This window comes from Malus domestica, chromosome 05 (assembly GCF_042453785.1).
Source record: "Malus domestica chromosome 05, GDT2T_hap1".
NCBI classification, from domain to species: Eukaryota; Viridiplantae; Streptophyta; class Magnoliopsida; order Rosales; family Rosaceae; genus Malus; species Malus domestica.
This window is the reverse complement of record NC_091665.1, coordinates 34,550,218-34,568,963: the sequence shown is the minus strand read 5'-3', so window position 1 is coordinate 34,568,963 and position 18,746 is coordinate 34,550,218. Positions and strand designations below refer to the sequence as shown.

General features: G+C 35.8%; 1 protein-coding gene across 1 annotated transcript; it reads left to right on the top strand.

Moving 5' to 3' along the window:
- Nucleotides 1-15,461: 15,461 nt before the first annotated feature.
- On the top strand, nt 15,462-18,352 carry LOC114825251 (transcription factor JUNGBRUNNEN 1-like). The gene is made up of 3 exons (XM_029103667.2): nt 15,462-15,785; nt 17,060-17,382; nt 17,736-18,352. Exons 1-3 carry the CDS (start codon nt 15,572-15,574, stop codon nt 18,177-18,179), a joined length of 981 nt encoding a protein of 326 aa, XP_028959500.1. The 5' UTR covers nt 15,462-15,571; the 3' UTR covers nt 18,180-18,352.
- The last annotated feature ends 394 nt before the right edge of the window (nt 18,353-18,746 follow it).

Sequence of the window (18,746 nt, the reverse complement as noted above, 5' to 3'; positions counted from 1 at the left end):
TCCCCCTCCGGTGCCTTCTCTTTCTGGGGCTCTACCGACTGCTGAGACTTCTCCTAAGCAACCTTTGTGAAGGCTCCGTCTTGTGTGTTTATTTTGACTCATGTATATGTACATATTTGTAGCTGATCGGGGATATCAATAAATAAGCTTTCCTTCATTTCAACGTATTGTGTTAAATACACCAAAGCCTTCTTCGCTAAGTTCTTTGAATTTTCTTTTGTTGAAGCTTGTATGTTGAAGCTTTCTGAGTGGAGCATGTAGGTTGGGGTAGTGTTCCCTTAATTTCCCGAGTGAGGAAAACTTCTCGATTGGAGACTTGGAAAATCCAAGTCACTGAGTGGGATCGGCTATATGAATCTTAGAACGCCATTGTGCTCGATCCTGTGTCATGTCCTCCGTTAGATCCAAGTACTCTAAGTCTTTTCTTAGAGTCTCTTCCAAAGTTTTCCTAGGTCTTCCTCTACCCCTTCGGCCCTGAACCTCTGTCCCATAGTCGCATCTTCTAATCGGAGCGTCAGTAGGCCTTCTTTGCACATGTCCAAACCACCGTAACCGATTTTCTCTCATCTTTCCTTCAATTTCGGCTACTCCTACTTTACCCCGGATATCCTCATTCCTAATCTTATCCTTTCTCGTGTGCCCACACATCCAACGAAGCATCCTCATCTCCGCTACACCCATTTTGTGTACGTGTTGATGTTTCACCGCCCAACATTCTGTGCCATACAGCATCGCCGGCCTTATTGCCGTCCTATAAAATTTTCCCTTGAGCTTCAATGGCATACGGCGGTCACACAACACACCGGATGCACTCTTCCACTTCATCCATCCAGCTTGTATTCTATGGTTGAGATCTCCATCTAATTCTCCGTTCTTTTGCAAGATAGATCCTAGGTAACGAAAACGGTCGCTTTTTGGTATTTCTTGATCTCCGATCCTCACCCCTAACTCGTTTTGGCCTCCATTTGCACTGAACTTGCACTCCATATATTCTGTCTTTGATCGGCTTAGGCGAAGACCTTTAGATTCCAACACTTCTCTCCAAAGGTTAAGCTTTGCATTTACCCCTTCCTGAGTTTCATCTATCAACACTATATCGTCTGCGAAAAACATACACCAAGGAATATCATCTTGAATATGTCCTGTTAACTCATCCATTACCAACGCAAAAAGGTAAGGACTTAAGGATGAGCCTTGATGTAATCCTACAGTTATGGGGAAGCTTTCGGTTTGTCCTTCATGAGTTCTTACGGCAGTCTTTGCTCCTTCATACATATCCTTTATAGCTTGGATATATGCTACTCGTACTCCTTTCTTCTCTAAAATCCTCCAAAGAATGTCTCTTGGGACCCTATCATACGCTTTTTCCAAATCTATAAAGACCATGTGTAAATCCTTTTTCCCATCTCTATATCTTTCCATCAATCTTCGTAAGAGATAGATTGCCTCCATGGTTGAGCGCCCTGGCATGAACCCGAATTGGTTGTCCGAAACCCGTGTCTCTTGCCTCAATCTATGCTCAATGACTCTCTCCCAGAGCTTCATTGTATGACTCATTAGCTTAATACCCCTATAGTTCATGCAATTTTGTACGTCGCCCTTGTTCTTGTAGATAGGCACCAAAGTGCTCGTTCGCCACTCATTTGGCATCTTCTTCGTTTTCAAAATCCTATTGAAAAGGTCAGTGAGCCATGTTATACCTGTCTCTCCCAAAAGTTTCCACACTTCGATTGGTATATTGTCTGGGCCTATTGCTTTTTTATGCTTCATCTTCTTCAAAGCTACAACCACTTCTTCCTTCCGGATTCGACGATAAAAAGAGTAGTTTCTACACTCTTCTGAGTTACTCAACTCCCCTAAAGAATCGCTCATTTCATGTCCTTCATTGAAAAGATTATGAAAATAACCTCTCCATCTGTCTTTAACCGCGTTCTCTGTAGCAAGAACCTTTCCATCCTCATCCTTGATGCACCTCACTTGGTTTAGATCCCTTGTCTTCTTTTCCCTTGCTCTAGATAGTTTATAGATATCCAACTCTCCTTCTTTGGTATCTAGTCGTTTATACATATCGTCGTAGGCCGCTAACTTAGCTTCTCTGACAGCTTTTTTCGCCTCTTGCTTCGCTGTTCTATACTTTTCACCATTTTCATCGGTCCTCTCCTTGTATAAGGCTTTACAACATTCCTTCTTAGCCTTCACCTTTGTTTGTACCTCCTCATTCCACCACCAAGATTCCTTTTGGTGTGGGGCAAAGCCCTTGGACTCTCCTAATACCTCTTTTGCTACTTTTCGGATACAACTAGCCATGGAATCCCACATTTGGCTAGCTTCCCCCTCTCTATCCCACACACATTGGGTGATTACCTTCTCTTTGAAAATGACTTGTTTTTCTTCTTTTAGATTCCACCATCTAGTCCTTGGGCACTTCCAAGTCTTGTTCTTTTGTCTTACTCTTTTGATATGTACATCCATCACCAACAAGCGATGTTGATTAGCCACGCTCTCTCCTGGTATAACTTTGCAATCCTTACAAGTTATACGATCCCCTTTCCTCATTAGAAGAAAATCTATTTGTGTTTTTGACGACCCACTCTTGTAGGTGATCACATGTTCTTCTCTCTTCTTAAAGAAGGTGTTGGCTAAGAAGAGATCATATGCCATTGCAAAATCCAAGATAGCTTCCCCATCCTCGTTTCTCTCCCCAAAACCATGGCCACCATGAAAACCTCCATAGTTGCCTGTCTCCCTGCCCACGTGTCCATTTAAATCTCCTCCTATAAATAACTTCTCCGTCTGAGCAATTCCTTGCACCAAGTCTCCAAGATCTTCCCAAAATTTCTCCTTCGAACTCGTATCCAACCCTACTTGAGGTGCGTACGCACTAATCACATTGATAAGTTCTTGTCCTATTACAATCTTGATTGCCATGATTCTATCTCCTACCCTCTTGACATCTACAACATCTTGTACCAAGGTCTTGTCCACGATGATGCCAACACCGTTTCTCGTTCTATTTGTGCCCGAATACCAAAGTTTAAACCCTGAGTTTTCTAGATCCTTTGCCTTACTACCAACCCACTTAGTTTCTTGTAGGCACATAATATTTATCCTTCTCCTCACCATAACTTCCACTATTTCCATAGATTTTCCCGTTAAGGTTCCTATATTCCACGTTCCTAAACGCATTTTGCTCTCTTGAACTCTACCCTTCTGTCCTAGCTTCTTCACCCTCCCCCGTCTAATAGGATCAAAGTACTTCTTTTGTGTGTCCCGGGTAAAATTGATAGGAGCATATGCTCCCAAACAACTTTGAGTGGAGTCGTTCGAAAAGAAGTTTCTATGGCCCCCTTGCTCATTTAACACTGCATCCGGGTGCCGATGGAGATGCAGCGACCCTTGCTCACTTATCACTGTGCTCAGGCCACACAGCGCGCCACTTACGGGTGACGCCCTAGCTTTAGCGCGATTTTGTTCTGGATTCATTTTCATAAGGATTCGACGTGATCATGGAGTGCCGGCTGTCGACTACCTGACGCCCTCCCCCTCCTCCTTTATCCGGGCTTGGGACCGGCCATGTAAGACATAGGCGGAGTTTGGTATTTTCATCAATCGAACATGGTAAATGGCGCCTTATTATTAACTCACTAACCGGCAGTAGGTTTTCAACATTACTTTTAGTATGATTTTGGACTAGAACATAGGATATTCTTGGTATTTTATCCGTCTGAAACGGTTTTTTTTTTTTTTTTTTTACAAATTGGGTGGTGCTATGCACCAATGTTTTAAAAGGTGAAGGCGTATGTGAGACGTTTCATAAATAGTCCCACCTAAGCAAAAAGCTTAAGGCATGAAGCGAACCTTCACGGAACTTAGAATTTTTAATACATATTTGTATAATTATATATAAATATATATTATTTGATGGGATATGTAGAGTTTAAAGAGAAAAACAAAGAGTAATACATATCGGCACGAAAAAATAATAAAAACAAAATTATGCTATTTTTTTTATGCCGGTCACATGCTTTTTTTAATCTATAAATAATATTAAAACATATAGATGTCTTTTGAGTTTTTTTAGGTCTATAAAATACATCAAAACGTATAGAAAGTATAAAAACGTTTTCTTTCAACTTATCTTTTAGTTTTTTAATATCTACAAAATAATTAAAAAACAAAAACTTACGAAAAAGAATATGTTGATAACAGTTGTCAGTAAAGAGAAAAAAATGTTAAAGAAAAAATGAAAAATCAGCTCAAAAGTCGCGTCATTTTTATCTTCTTCAAAGTTTCAATCTGCTTTGCAACCGAAGAAAAAATAAACAAAAAAAAGCCCAGATTTCAATCAAATTTTTTCAAATTTCGGCAACTTTTAAACAAAACCGACGCCCAATCAAATGCCTTGAGGCGCGTCTCTGTTGCTTAAGACAAAGTTAGATGAGTTTTCGCCGACTTCCACAAAACAGAGGTGATTTTTCTCCCTTCCCGCCTCCAAGGCACGCCATGGGGCGAGTTTTTTATTCACCTATTGTTACCTCTTATACATTCTTGTTAATTTTTGTTATTTGATATTTTTTAAATTATTTGATCCGACAGCTTAATTGAAAGTGATGTTTGAGAGATAAAAAAGGATGCATGAATAGTACCTCCCTACAAATAATGGCCGCTTGATAAGGACTTCTTTTCTTCTATTGTTCATATGTAAATGACCTTCTACTCTTCTAGAATGCCTTCTCCATGTTTCTATTTGGTTATAATTTCACAAGAAAATGCAATCAATACTGCATGCGTTTATTTGAAGAGGAAAACGAAAAGAAAAAAGGTCCATTCAAATTATTCAATACCCTGATGACAAGGGAACTAATTATCATAGATACTTTTATTTGTAGACTTTAAATTAGCATATAATTAGTAAAATATGATAATCTCTTTGTCCTAATTCAAAAGCACGTGGTGAGTTGGGAGAGTCCATTTATTTTGTCATTTTCCTTCTTTTTTCCACTTGTTTATCAACAACTTGGAAACTTAGGACTTAAATAATATATACCTAAGCGAATATTCTTAATAATTTTCTAGACCACATCTAAATATCTCTCTAATAAAAGTAGAGTTCACAATACAAGTCAGTTTTATTTCTATTATATATGATCTACAACAGTCTCTTATATTTTCCATTCCCACTTCTCACCTCAATTAAGGCGGGATAAAGAGGGTCAAACGAAGTTTCTGTTGTTAAATTTGATAAGTGTGATGTATTATTATCCTAATATCATGCATCGAAAAGGAAATCAGGTTATATCACTAAAAAAATATAATATTTTTCTGAAAAACTAATTTTGTTGCTTAAACTCACATTTCGTCGCCTGAGATTTTGTCTAACAAAACTTTCATTCAAAAAATAATCATTTAGTACATTAATAAAGTATGATATATATATATATATATGGGTATAGGATCAAGGGATAAATATTTTTACAACTACTTTTACACTCTTTTTAAACCTTTTGATTGTTAATCAACATAAGGAGAACCGAGTGATCACAGTGAAGAAGATAACAGAAGAGGTTTAGAGAGAGAGAGAGAGAGATCACAATTCTATTTTCTTGATTAGTTGAATGGTTACAAGAGATAGTTGCTATATATATAGATGAGTCTTTAGCTAACTGCCTTAACTAACTCAGTCTATTACCAACAATCCTAACTAATCATTCTAACAGCCACACTCTTAACTGCCTTATGTATTTGGTTATTTACATGTGTCATGATCCACACCCTCCATATCCTATATACTCTAACATCCCCCCCGCAAGCACATGGTGGCCCAAGCATGAGATTGTTGCAGTGAGTCTTGAACAATGGCGAACTCAGACCTTGGTAAGAATATCAGCAAACTGCTCAGAAGAAGAGACAAACTGAACCAAGAGCTTCTTACTTGCAACCCGTTCTCTCACAAAGTGAACATCAACTTCAATATGTTTGGTGCGCTGATGTTGAACTGGATTAAAGGATAGTGCGATTGCCGAAAGATTGTCACAAAAAAGAACTAGGGGGTAAGGAATATGAACTTGTAGAACTTGAAACAATTGTTGCAGCCAATCCAATTCAGCAGCAGTGGATGAAAGGGCGCGATATTCAGCTTCAGTTGATGACCTTGAGACGGTTTGTTGTTTCTTTGAAGCCCAAGAGATAGGATTGCTACCAAGAAACACCACCAAACCTGTTGTAGACCGCCTATCATTAGGGTCTCCAGCCCAATCTGCATCACTAAATGATCGAATTGTTAAACTGCCTTTTGTATATCGAATTCCATGTGTCATAGTCCCTTTGAGATACCTCAAGATCCTCTTCACAGCCAAGTAATGAGAAGCCATTGGAGACTGCATAAACTGACAAACTTGATGAACTGGAAAGGCTACGTTAGGTCGGGTAAAAACCAAGTATTGTAAGGCACCAACAATACTTCTATAGAGGGTTGGATGATTAAATGGGTCCCCATCATCCTTCAATAACCTATTATAAGGTAAACAGGGAGTGGCACATGGTTTAGATTCAAGCATTTCAGTTTTCTTCAACAAATCGTGCACATACTTCTCTTGAGATAAGAATAACCCGTCAGCTGTTCTTGTGATTTGTATCCCAAGAAAATAATGAAGAGACCCCAGATCTTTGAGATCAAATTCCTTTGTTAAATCTGTAATAACCTGTGCAATCAACTTAGGGTCATTGTCAGTGAGGATTATGTCATCAACGTATAGCAACAAAATCACAAGTGAAGAACCAGAGCTCTTGACAAAGTGTGATGAATCAACATATGTATTATGGAACCCCAATGTAGGCAGAAAGCTCGTGAACCTGTCATTCCAAGCCCTTGGGGCTTGCTTGAGGCTATAGAGAGACTTGTGTAACCGATAAACTTTAAGAGGATGATGATGATCTTCAAAGCCAGGAGGTTGGGACATATAAACTTCTTCTTGAAGAAAACCATGAAGAAAAGCATTTTTGACATCTAATTGATGAAGGGGCCAATCATGATGAGCTGCCAAAGCTAAGACTAACCTGACAGTGGTTGGTTTAACAACCGAACTGAAGGTTTCACCATAATCAAGTTCATGCTCCTGATTAAATCCTTTTGCAACCAGTCTCACCTTGTACCGCGCAATTGTCCCATCAGAATTCCTCTTGATTTTAAAGACCCACTTGCAGCCAACAAGATTTTTGTTATAAGGAAGATCGACTATACTCCAGGTTCCTTGAGAATGCAAGGCTTCAATCTCTTCAGTCATAGCCTTAAGCCACACTGGTTCTTTCAAAGCTGACTTATATGTGGCAGGCTCGGTTACAGTAAGATCAACCCCTTCAGAATCACAAACTGATGCATATAAGGCTTTATGCTTCACAATGCCACTTTTGGATCGAGTCTGCATCGGATGGAGATTCATAGGTGGAATCTCAAGAACAACTTGCAGTGTCTCAGGACAGAAATCAAGGGCCACAAGAGATGGTGTAGAGGAGGATGGAGCAGCAATAATGGACTGTGAGGTGGGTGGGGTATTAGTCTTATATGAGCTAGAAGAGTGGGACAAATCTGTGGACTCAATAGATCTGTGAAGTGACCCTGTATGCAAGAGAGGTGATTGACAATTGGATGAAGGTGATTGTGCATGCCCTTGAGGTGATGAATATGAAGTATCCCTACCCGAAGATGAAGTTTGCACTCTAGAGGTTGAAATTGGTGAGACAAGGATATTTTGAAAGGTTGGAGTTGGTAATGGTGCAGTAGCAAGTGATGGAGTGGGAGCAATGACCTTAGAGGTTGGGTAAATTGGTAGTGATGAGAATGGAAATTCAAGTTCATTAAACAGGACATGTCTCGAAATGTAGGTTGTTTTGGTTTGTAAATGATAACAGATATAACCTTTATAATGAGAAGCATATCCAAAAAATAAGCATCGAGAGGTTTTAGGTTGCAGTTTGGAGATGTTATATGATTTAAGGAGAGGATAACACGAACAATCGAACACCCTTAAGTGAGAAAGGTCAGGGACATCGTTATATAGAAGTTCAAATGGTGATTTGTTGTGAAGGACAGTGGTTGGCATTCGATTGATCAAATAGGTTGCTGTATGACAGGCATAGGTCCAAAATGATGGGATAAATGAGCAGTTTGCAACAAAGTAAGGGCAGTCTCTACAATATGTCTATGTTTTAGTTCAGCCAACCCATTTTGTTCAGGTGTATAGGGGCATGAAAGCTGATGAAACACACCTTGTGCAGTAAGAAAAGCTTGAAACTTTTTGCTTATAAATTCTCCTCATCCATCACTTTGAAAAGTTTTAATTTTGGTTGTTAATTGAGTGAAAACATAATGATAGAAGGAGACAAATGTAGGGAAAAAATCAGATTTATTGATTAAGGAAAAAATCCAACTGAATCTAGTACATTCATCTGTGAACAGAACATAGTATTTATAACCATCTACAGATTGACAAGGTGCTGGACCCCACAAATCACTATGGATCACCTCAAACGGAACCACATATTTTGATTGAACAGACTGAAAAGGTAACTTGCTAAATTTCCCTTCTAAACAGTGTTGACACAATGTGGAAGGTGTATCATGGACAGTGACTATGTTCGACTTCTTAAGCATTGTAGAAGAAACTGAGTTGGAAGGATGACCTAGTCGATTGTGCCAAATAGTTGAATTGACTAATTTTCCCAAGCAAGCCATGAGTTTAGAATTGGATGCAGATTGGTGTGGTTGAAGGGATGAAATGAGGTAGAGTCCATTATTGCAAGCTCCTCGGAATAGAACTCTCCCTGTGGCCTTGTCCTGGATCCAAAAAGAGAATGAATCGAATATTAGCCAACAATTATTGTCTAAACATAATCGATGCACAGATAAAAGATTATGAGACAGTTTGGGCACATAAAGAACTGAGTTCTATTTCAAAGGATAAGGAGAAGTCCTTAAGAGAGATGTGCCAACGTGAGACACTTGCAAACCTTCCCCATTTGCAGTCTAAACAGTTTCAGTGATTGGATATGGTGACGCCAAGCTTAGATTCCTCATATCAGTAGTCATATGGTTTGTGGCCCCAGAATCCGTGAGCCAAACTTCAGGTGAATATTGTGTTATGGTGGCCAAAGGAACAGAGTTGGACATTTGAGAAGACAACATGTGAGTAGTATTCATGGCAGCCATGTGTGGGACTTGATTGGGAGATTTATTCCTGAAGAAACAGGTTATGGCAGTATGATTTTTCTTGTCATAGATTTGACAAGGCTCAACAGGTTCAGCATCTCTATAGTTACAAGTGGCAGCAGAATGACCATGTTTAGAGCAAATATGATAGATAACATTTGAAGAAGAAGCACCATTATGATAGGAAGATGGAGTCCCAAGAATTCCAAGTGCAAAATCATGGACCACAGGCTTATAATATCTCTGTCCTTGATTGTTGTTAAACTTCCCTTTCCCTTTATACTTTGACTGATTTCCACCATTGAAAAAATTGGATTGTCCAGGTTGACCAGTAAATCCAAAATTACCACCATTGTTGATTGGCGAAGAATGACTATGAAGACCATTTGAAGAATTCCCAACAGCATAACTCTGTGATCCTTGACTATTGTTCTTGGCCATCATTGCAGACATAAATGGCATTGAGGCAATGTTCTCAACAGTGACTTCCTCTGCAAGTAATTGAGAACGAAACTCCTTAAGAGATATAACATTTTCCCTTCCACGAATAACACATCTGAACGTGTTATATTCGGCAGGAAGACCATTGAGGGCCAATATCACAACATCTTCATCGGCAAAGATAACCCCTGCATCTGCAAGAAAATCTTGAGCTGTTTTAATACGTTGAAGATACATGGACACAGAATCAGAACCTTTTTTTATGTTCTGAAGGTCAACTTTCATCTTAAAGATGGATGTACGACTAATAGTAGAGAATTGTTCTTGAAGCCGAATCCAAAGATCCCTGGAGCTAGTGCTGCCTATGGCACAAGAAATGGCTGAGGATGACAGAGTTGCAGTAAGAAGTTGCATGAGAGCCCTATCATGCATCTTCCAAATCTTATACTCATCAGTTTCAGTTTGTGGAGTTGAAGATGTAGAGGTTAGATCCGAATTAGGAGACCCAGATGAAGAAAACTGAGGAGGACACACATTAGTGCCATCGACAAACCCCATGATTCCATATCCTTCAAGCATTAATTGCAACTGAAAATGTCATTGAAGATAATTGGAATCATCCAACTTCACAGTAACTGAATTAGAGACTGATGCAATCAGATTGGTAATCGGGGATTGCAATATTTGCAATTGATTTGCAGTGATCATCTTGATAGAATCTGAGTGAGAAAAAATCAAACACCTGGTGTGCAAGAATTCACCAAGAACAAATCACAGAATTGGGACAAGAGAGATGCCCAAAATTTTCAGAACAAAACAGAAAATCAGTATATTGAGGAAGAAGATAGTAGCGGAAGCAGACCAAGGATCGAGAAATCACGAATGGATTTCAAGACGATGATACCATGTTAATCAACATAAGGAGAACCGAGTGATCACAGTGAAGAAGATAACAAAAGAGGTTTAGAGAGAGAGAGAGAGAGAGAGAGAGATCACAATTCTATTTTCTTGATTAGTTGAATGGTTACAAGAGATAGTTGCTATATAGATGAGTCTTTAGCTAACTGCCTTAACTAACTCAGTCTATTACCAACAATCCTAACTAATCATTCTAACAACCACACTCTTAACTGCCTTATGTATTTGGTTATTTACATGTGTCATGATCCACACCCTCCATATCCTATATACTCTAACATTGATTACATGGCATCCAATAGTTCTTATTTATTCATTAAATGACATGGATACTTATGTGGATTTTAATTAATATTAAAGATAAAATAAACTGAAAAAAAAATCTGGAAAATTAAAAATATAATTAAAAGAGGGAAGAAACCCTAGATTGATGTGAAGTTGAATATAATACCCTTGAAGAAAAGAAGGCACAATTATTATCAGATACTCGTCATACAAGGGTAACATGAACAGTTTACGTGAAGCTTTCGACTTCATATATTCGTCATACAAGGTACAATTATTTGTCAAGGGTAATACATGATCCTATGGCAATTACATGAAGTTGAATATATTACCCTTGTTCATGTTATTTCAGTTTGAATTGTGTTTCGGTTGTTGAACGATGGGGATTCAGTTTTGTTTTCTTTGAAGGTACTTGAATATTTGAATGATTATTTTTCAAAATTACTTGTCTAAAAAACTATCTATAAATATAAACTTGAGCATGTTTTTATCAGACCAATTCAAAAACAAGATGATAAATATGATAAAAGCTCCAAGGAAGGAAAAGAGTATGTTGTTTTGTTATTATTAGGTTTATTTTTTATAAAATAAAAACTCAATCCTTGTTTACGTTGGGTATTACCTATGCCTGGTATCATGTTTTTTTTTAAATTTAAAAAGTGTCTTGTTTTGTTATTATTAGGGTTTATTTTTTATAAAATGAAAGAAGAGATTCTATCAAGCTTCCCCATCAGCAAAGAATAAGTTTCATGATATTTTTATTAGGGTTCAAAGTCTGAATCCAAGTCTTGATCTCAGAATGGGAGAACCAATTTCAGATAAATTATCTTCATTTTTTAATTATATTTTTAATTTTCTAGATTTTATTTAATTTTCAGTTTTATTTATCTTTAATATTAGTTAAAATCCACATAAGCATCCATGTCATTTAATGAATAAATAAGAACCATTAGATGTCATGTACTCAAAAGGCTTAAAAAGAGTCTAAAGGTATTTGTAAAAATATTTGTCCCTTGATCCTATATATATGGGTATCATTTACCTATGCAAATGGCCAGCTAAATGAAAAAATAATGGAGTAATTAGGTTTTCATCCTTATTTTTACTACTCTATTGATTAAAACCTTATTACTTTTCAATTTTTGATCAAGGTCCTTTGTATTAATAATATCATTAATTATTTCAATAATAAAATATTTTTTATTTCTAAATATATTCATTTAATATTAAAAATGTTACAATTAGTATATTTATATTTATGGCTAAATTTTTTATCATATATTTTTATTTTTACTTTGTACCCATTTTTAATTTGCAACCCTTTTTTAATTTGTACCAATTTTCCTTTCAGTTTTAATTTGTACCCATATATTAATTTCTTTTTGTGCCCATATTTTTTAAAGTTTATTTGTATTGTACCCATATTTTTTTATTTATTTGTACCCATTTTTATTTTTGCTAAATGTACCCATTTTGAAGAATGTACCCATGTTTTGATACAATAATTTTTTGGTTATTTTTTATGAATGTACCCATGTTTACACACACACACACACAATAGTATATTTATATTTTAATATTTTTAATCCCACAAATTATGGTTTTTTATTTAAAATCTCATTACTATAAACAACTATAAATTTTAATTTTTAATTTAAAAAATATAGTAACGTACATAGAAATAAATTATCAATTAATTTCAGGGACTTGGATCAAAAATTGAAAACCAACAAGGTTTCAGTCAAAGACTGTTCATAACTAGAGACCACATCCAAAATCTCCCAAAAATAATTAATGTAGAAAATCGCGACGAAAACAACTTTCAGGTTAAATGAAGAGAACCTTAGAAGTCCGTGCGTACCTATGCCCGCCAAAAATACCACTCTAATCCCACACTCAAATGACCCGTGCTTAGCACTAGTGACGGAGTAAGAAATTCTGTTAAGGAGAGTCAATTTTAAGTGACTATAAAATTATGATAAATTGGGCTTATATATGAAAATTACTTAAGAAACAATCATAAGTATCAACTTATTTAGCATAAAAGATATTCTAAGATTCCGACCTTGACATTATAGCAGATGACAATTTACAACAATAGAAAAAATCACTCATGTTTATACACCTTGGTGCGAATGAAATAAAATTAATTGGATATGAGTATGAGGACATGAAATTAAATATCTTTTATTTGATTAAGAGGCAAAGAATGACTTTGTGAAATTGAAGTGTTGGACCCTCAAGTATGAACAAATTACATTTGTGAGGAGGGTCAACCATAAATTTAAAAGCCAATCTACATTAACATAACACAAATAAATACAAAATTTCCAAATTGTGAGAAGGGTCATATGACCCTCACAGGCTTTAAGTTTTGGATCTACCAGTGCTTAGTGCACACTCAAACCTTATATACATTTATTTAAATACAATTAAGTTAAAAAAGATACTTTTAATGTGAAAAATGTAATCTGCCCAGTATGTTCATTATAATAAGTATCAAACTCATCATTCAAGGAGAGATTTTTCAGTGTGATCGTCACACGAGGTGGTACACCACGTGTCCCTATATAAATGGTGGGTTATATGTGTTAAAAGGTTAATAACTCAAAAATTAAAATTTTCCACCACTTGCATAAAAACACGTGGTGTACCATCCGTATTCCCGTCACAACTAAAAATTTTTCGTCATCCAAGTAAGTAGACCTCTCACTTCTAAGTAAAAAGGGATCCTGCTTAGAGTTAAATTGATAGTAACAATTACTACTTTGTTACCGCCCTTTTAGTTTTACAGTTTTATGGATCTCAAGTTCTCAATATGTGCCCGTCTCATTCTCAACTAGTTGACTGTTATTTTGTTCCTCCAGAAGTGCTAATGCATTATATTACTATTCCAACTAGAATGAATCCAAACACGCCTCTCCAATTATGCACTTTCCCCATCAATATATATACACAAATCTGACCTAGATTGTGGTTCTCGTTTTTTGCCTTTATGGACTGGAATCTCTTCCATTCATAATGTTTTTTTTTTGTACAAACGATATTATCTATACTAAAAGGTGAAGGAGTGGTGTAAGCCTCATAATAGGTCAGCAATAATGTGGTTCAAATTCATCTTCGACGAAAATAGAATCTAAGACCTCACACTTACAAGTGAAAAGCCGAAGAAGAATACTACCAAACCGTAGTACTAAATGACCTCTTCCATCCATAATCATAATTAGTTGAAGGTTTGAAGCAAAATATTAGTAGAAAAGGAAAAAAAATCTGGATATATTGTTGAGATCATGAATCTCATATTGGGAAAATGAGATTTTTTATGTGCTTATAAGTAATTGGACTAGTTCCCATATTGCCAATTGGTTTTTTAGGGTGGAACCTCAACATGTGAAGCCTAAAGGCCACACGTGCTCCACATCACCCAATTTGTCTTGTCCATTTAAGGAAGGGGAGTTGAGAATAAATCTTACATTGATGGGAGGATGGACATTGCATGTGCTCATAAGTAATTGGCCTACTGCCCAAATTGATGGAGGAATCATATTTCTTCATGCTACCTATCAGAGCAGGTTGTCCCATGTGTGGAACCCAACAGTCACACGTGTTCCACATCACCGATTTGTGTTGTCCACATGCTAGACTAAAAAATTCGCCACATAGAGAGGGCGTGTTGATAGTAATTATATAAGGAGAGATATTGCATGTGTTACAAATAATTAACTACTTCTCATATTGCTAGTTAATTTTATAGTTGAACCTCAACTTCTTCATACATATTTTAGAAATTAAGCCACGCGACCTAGAAAATATTGTGATGCATTAACTGGAAGTCTGGAATGACAGCTGCACAAGTAGTTCATGAAGATGTAGAAATGATTTGTACCCCTCGTCTCATCAGATTATATATTTAGCAATTGTATATGAGTCTTAGTTTATGTTGCTCTCTACTTGGTTGGAAGAGCCCTCAGACTCCACTCACATAAATAACTAAAACGATAGATATTTTCGATGAGTTCCATTACTAAAGTGATTAACCTTGTTCGGTTGCATAACTTTGTTGTGACACTAAATATACATTTTAAATTCCTTAGAATCTTGTGAAAAACAATACATCGCATCCTATTATCAGTGAATAATTTATATATAGAAAAGACTGGTAATTAGTGTAATCTCCATAAGCTTATGGTCCCAGCCTCTACAACACATAGATCCAATTTTTGCACTTCGATTACCAACAAAATGTTTTATGCCTAAAAAAGAAAAAACAGTGTAGATCGATGCATGCATGTAGCATTAATTAAGTACTACTGGCTTCAATCTATTAAATTTTTCTCTATGCCGGCTTTGTTATGATCATGCCATGATAATTTTTGTATTTCCAAATGAGGGTGAGAGGAGTGAATGCATTCACGCATATAGCACTGACTATACATTCCTCATATGAAGATTTAGTCGCAAACGGTGACCTTACAACAAAATATTGCAAGACTTCTGCCTAAGCCAGGGTCAAACTTGAAGACTTGACCCAATGAAAGCCATTTGCGATGACTTTCTTAACCTTATAAATATAAGAAAGCTAGCCCATGACTCTTCACCTTAGAACGTCGAAGCTTCAATTCCTCCACTGGGAAGGAGAGAAAAATACACAGCTGATTAACTACGGATCCATTGAGATTGAGGTAGAGCTAGATCGGGCTTGAAGAGGATCGATATATCAATATGGATAACACATATTATAGTCCTAGCACTAAGGATGATCACCAGTATACTGATGATGATGAAGATGATGTTCAACTACCAGGATTTCGGTTTCACCCAACAGATGAAGAACTTGTAGACTTCTATCTTCGTCGGAAGATTCAGAAGAAACCGATCAGCTTCGAGCTCATCAAATCAATTGATATCTACAAATATGATCCTTGGGATCTTCCAAGTATGAACATATATATGTACTTATTAATTGATTTTTGCTAAATTTCTGATTAATTTTTGCTATTTAATTTCTCTTCTCTTGTACTTTGAAAAGAAAGTAGAAGAGAAGAAGTTGGCTAGGGTTATATGCTGAACAAAAAGTGGCCTATAATATATTGGTTGCACTATCAAGGAAAACTATTTATGTTCAGCAAAAAATTTCTGTCATACTTTAGTACTATAAGGGTGATGATAGAGAGATTATCTTATTAGATTATATTTTGTACACCACATGATATAAATGTTGATAGTTGGATTCCTTTCTTAAATCAATAAAAAAGGAATCCAACCATCAATCATCGCATTATGTAATTCGACTTTGGATATGGTCCATAGTTATGAATATTCTTTGACTAAAACCTTGTTGATTTTCAATTTTTTACTAAAGTCCCTGAAATTAATGTGATAATTTATTTATATGTATGTTATTATATTTTTTAAATTAAAAATTATAGTTGTTTATATAAAGATATTTTAAATAAAAAACTATAATTTGTGGGATTAAAAATATTAAAATATAAATTAAACTATTGTGTGTGTGTGTGTGTGCGTGTGTGTATATATACACACACAAAATATTAGGCTTAATAACATTTGTAAATTTCTTCAATTAAACTTGACATGGATACATTCTCAAATCAAAGAACAAAAATTATACCCATATAAGTTTAAAATGGATTAGAAAAAAATTGAATATATTTTATATAAAAAGGGTACATTTTACATGTAAACAAATTGGTATATTTAAGAATGAGTACATTTTAAGATTAAAATTTTGAAAATATTACATGAATGGGTACATATAAGATTAAAAAATTGAAAACATTTAAAAAAAAAAAGCTAATGGGTACAAACTTATTCTAATTTTTTATTTTATTATGGAAATGTTTTGAATTGAAAATTAGTTAGGAGTTTAATAAAGGTGTGAGTATTTTCTAAATCAATTATTAATTTTTATTTTAAAAATTATGTAACTGATATATAAATTCATTATTACAATAATGCTAGTGACTTGGATCAAAATCTGAAAACTAATAAGGTTTCAATCAATGAACATTAGTAACTAGGAATCAGATACTAATTATAGTCCAAAAATATGGTGACCCTAAAATTTCCAAATACTGTAAACTTAACTTTACTAAGTGCAACTAGCTAGCTCCAATTATAAATATTTTTTTTATACAAATATTAGGGTTAATTGTAATTTGTGATTAACGTCAGTATTTATGTGTGCAGAAACCGCAGGAGATAAGGAATGGTACTTCTTCTGCAAAAGAGGGAGAAAGTACAAGAACAGCTTCAGACCCAACAGAGTAACAGGTTCTGGATTTTGGAAGGCAACTGGAATCGACAAGCCGATACATTCCCACGGAGGAGAGGGCCATGCCTGCAATGGCCTAAAGAAAACATTGGTTTACTACCGTGGAAGTGCAGGCAAAGGCAGCAAAACCGATTGGATGATGCACGAGTTTCGCCTTCCTAATTCCTCCAGTTCGAATGAATACAATAACCGAAGCTCTAACCCTAAGAATATGAATACTGATCCTCAACAAGAAGCTGTAAGTGAAAAATCTGCAGAGTTGTAATTAATTTTGACCCCTTTCATTTACAAAGTATTTAAAATTGTATGATCATGTGAGGAAACACTTTCTTTCCAGACTTGTGTTGTCAAACTGCAAATATAAACCCTAGAATTTAGGCAAGAATCAACCTGACTTAACTATATAATTACAAGTAAGTTCAAGAAAATTTGAAATTAACCTTAATCATAAACCAGTAATTAAGTCCATACACACTGTACACATGAGAAAGAGAAACCCTGAATCTAAAATAAAATTCTTTTTTTTCTTTTCCGTTTGGCCATATATAAAGGCTTATGTTTTGATGAATGTCATGGTTTCCCTTGTATCAGGAAATATGGACATTGTGTCGGATATTCAAAAGAAACGTTTCATACAGAAAGTACACCCCAGATTGGAGAGATCTATCTGCAGCCAAACGTCATCCAACGGACACCGTAAACTCCAAGAAATTCGCTACTGATCGACAAGACCTTCTCGACCAATCTAACACTTATATCAGTTTCGGTGCTTCAGACATTTGCTACGAGGAGAAGCCTCTTGTGAATCATACCAACAATATAAACAGTACTAATGGAAGTCACCAATTGCATGCGCATGCAGTTGGGCAGTTGAGCTCCAACATGCAGCAGCCTAATTCAACACATCCATACATGGACACGTTCTCAAACTTTTCGTTTCAAGATCTTGAGAATGATCTTTTGAATGAAAATTGGGATGAGCTTAGATCAGTCGTACAACAGCTTGCTTTTGATCCGACGCCATTTCCTGTATAAATGAATTCATTCGAACGCAGTTTGTAAGTGTACTAGTAGGAGTTCATCTTTGGTTAATTAGTGTTAACTACTTTTGTTTTCCTTTTGACCTCGTCACCCGTAGACAGTTTAAACAATTTAGGAGTTCATGTTATATGGTGCTTTATATATTTTCTAATTCATTTTTTTTTTTTTTTTGTTCTTTGTCTACAAAATTTGAATTCTAAATATTTTATATATTTATAATCTAGTGCACATGCCATCAGGGGCTCATGATGAGAAGAAAAAAAAAATGTTATCCTTTCTCAGGGGGGCTGCGGCAAATAAAATGAGCCTGGTTGTTTTCATGTCGCTTGAAAACTCGACATTGAAAAACCCTTTTATGTTTGTTTATCCCATATAACATATATAAACATGCAAGAGCTTAATTTAAGGCTTAAGTAGGGCGGAATTAGAAACTTAAATTATGAGGTATTCAATTTAAGTAGCTTATACATAAGTGAGGGGGACGTGCTCATGCTGGTCTCTAAATGGCTCCGTCATTAAGTTAAAAATCTTATTTTAAGGTCAACATCGAACATTGTAATC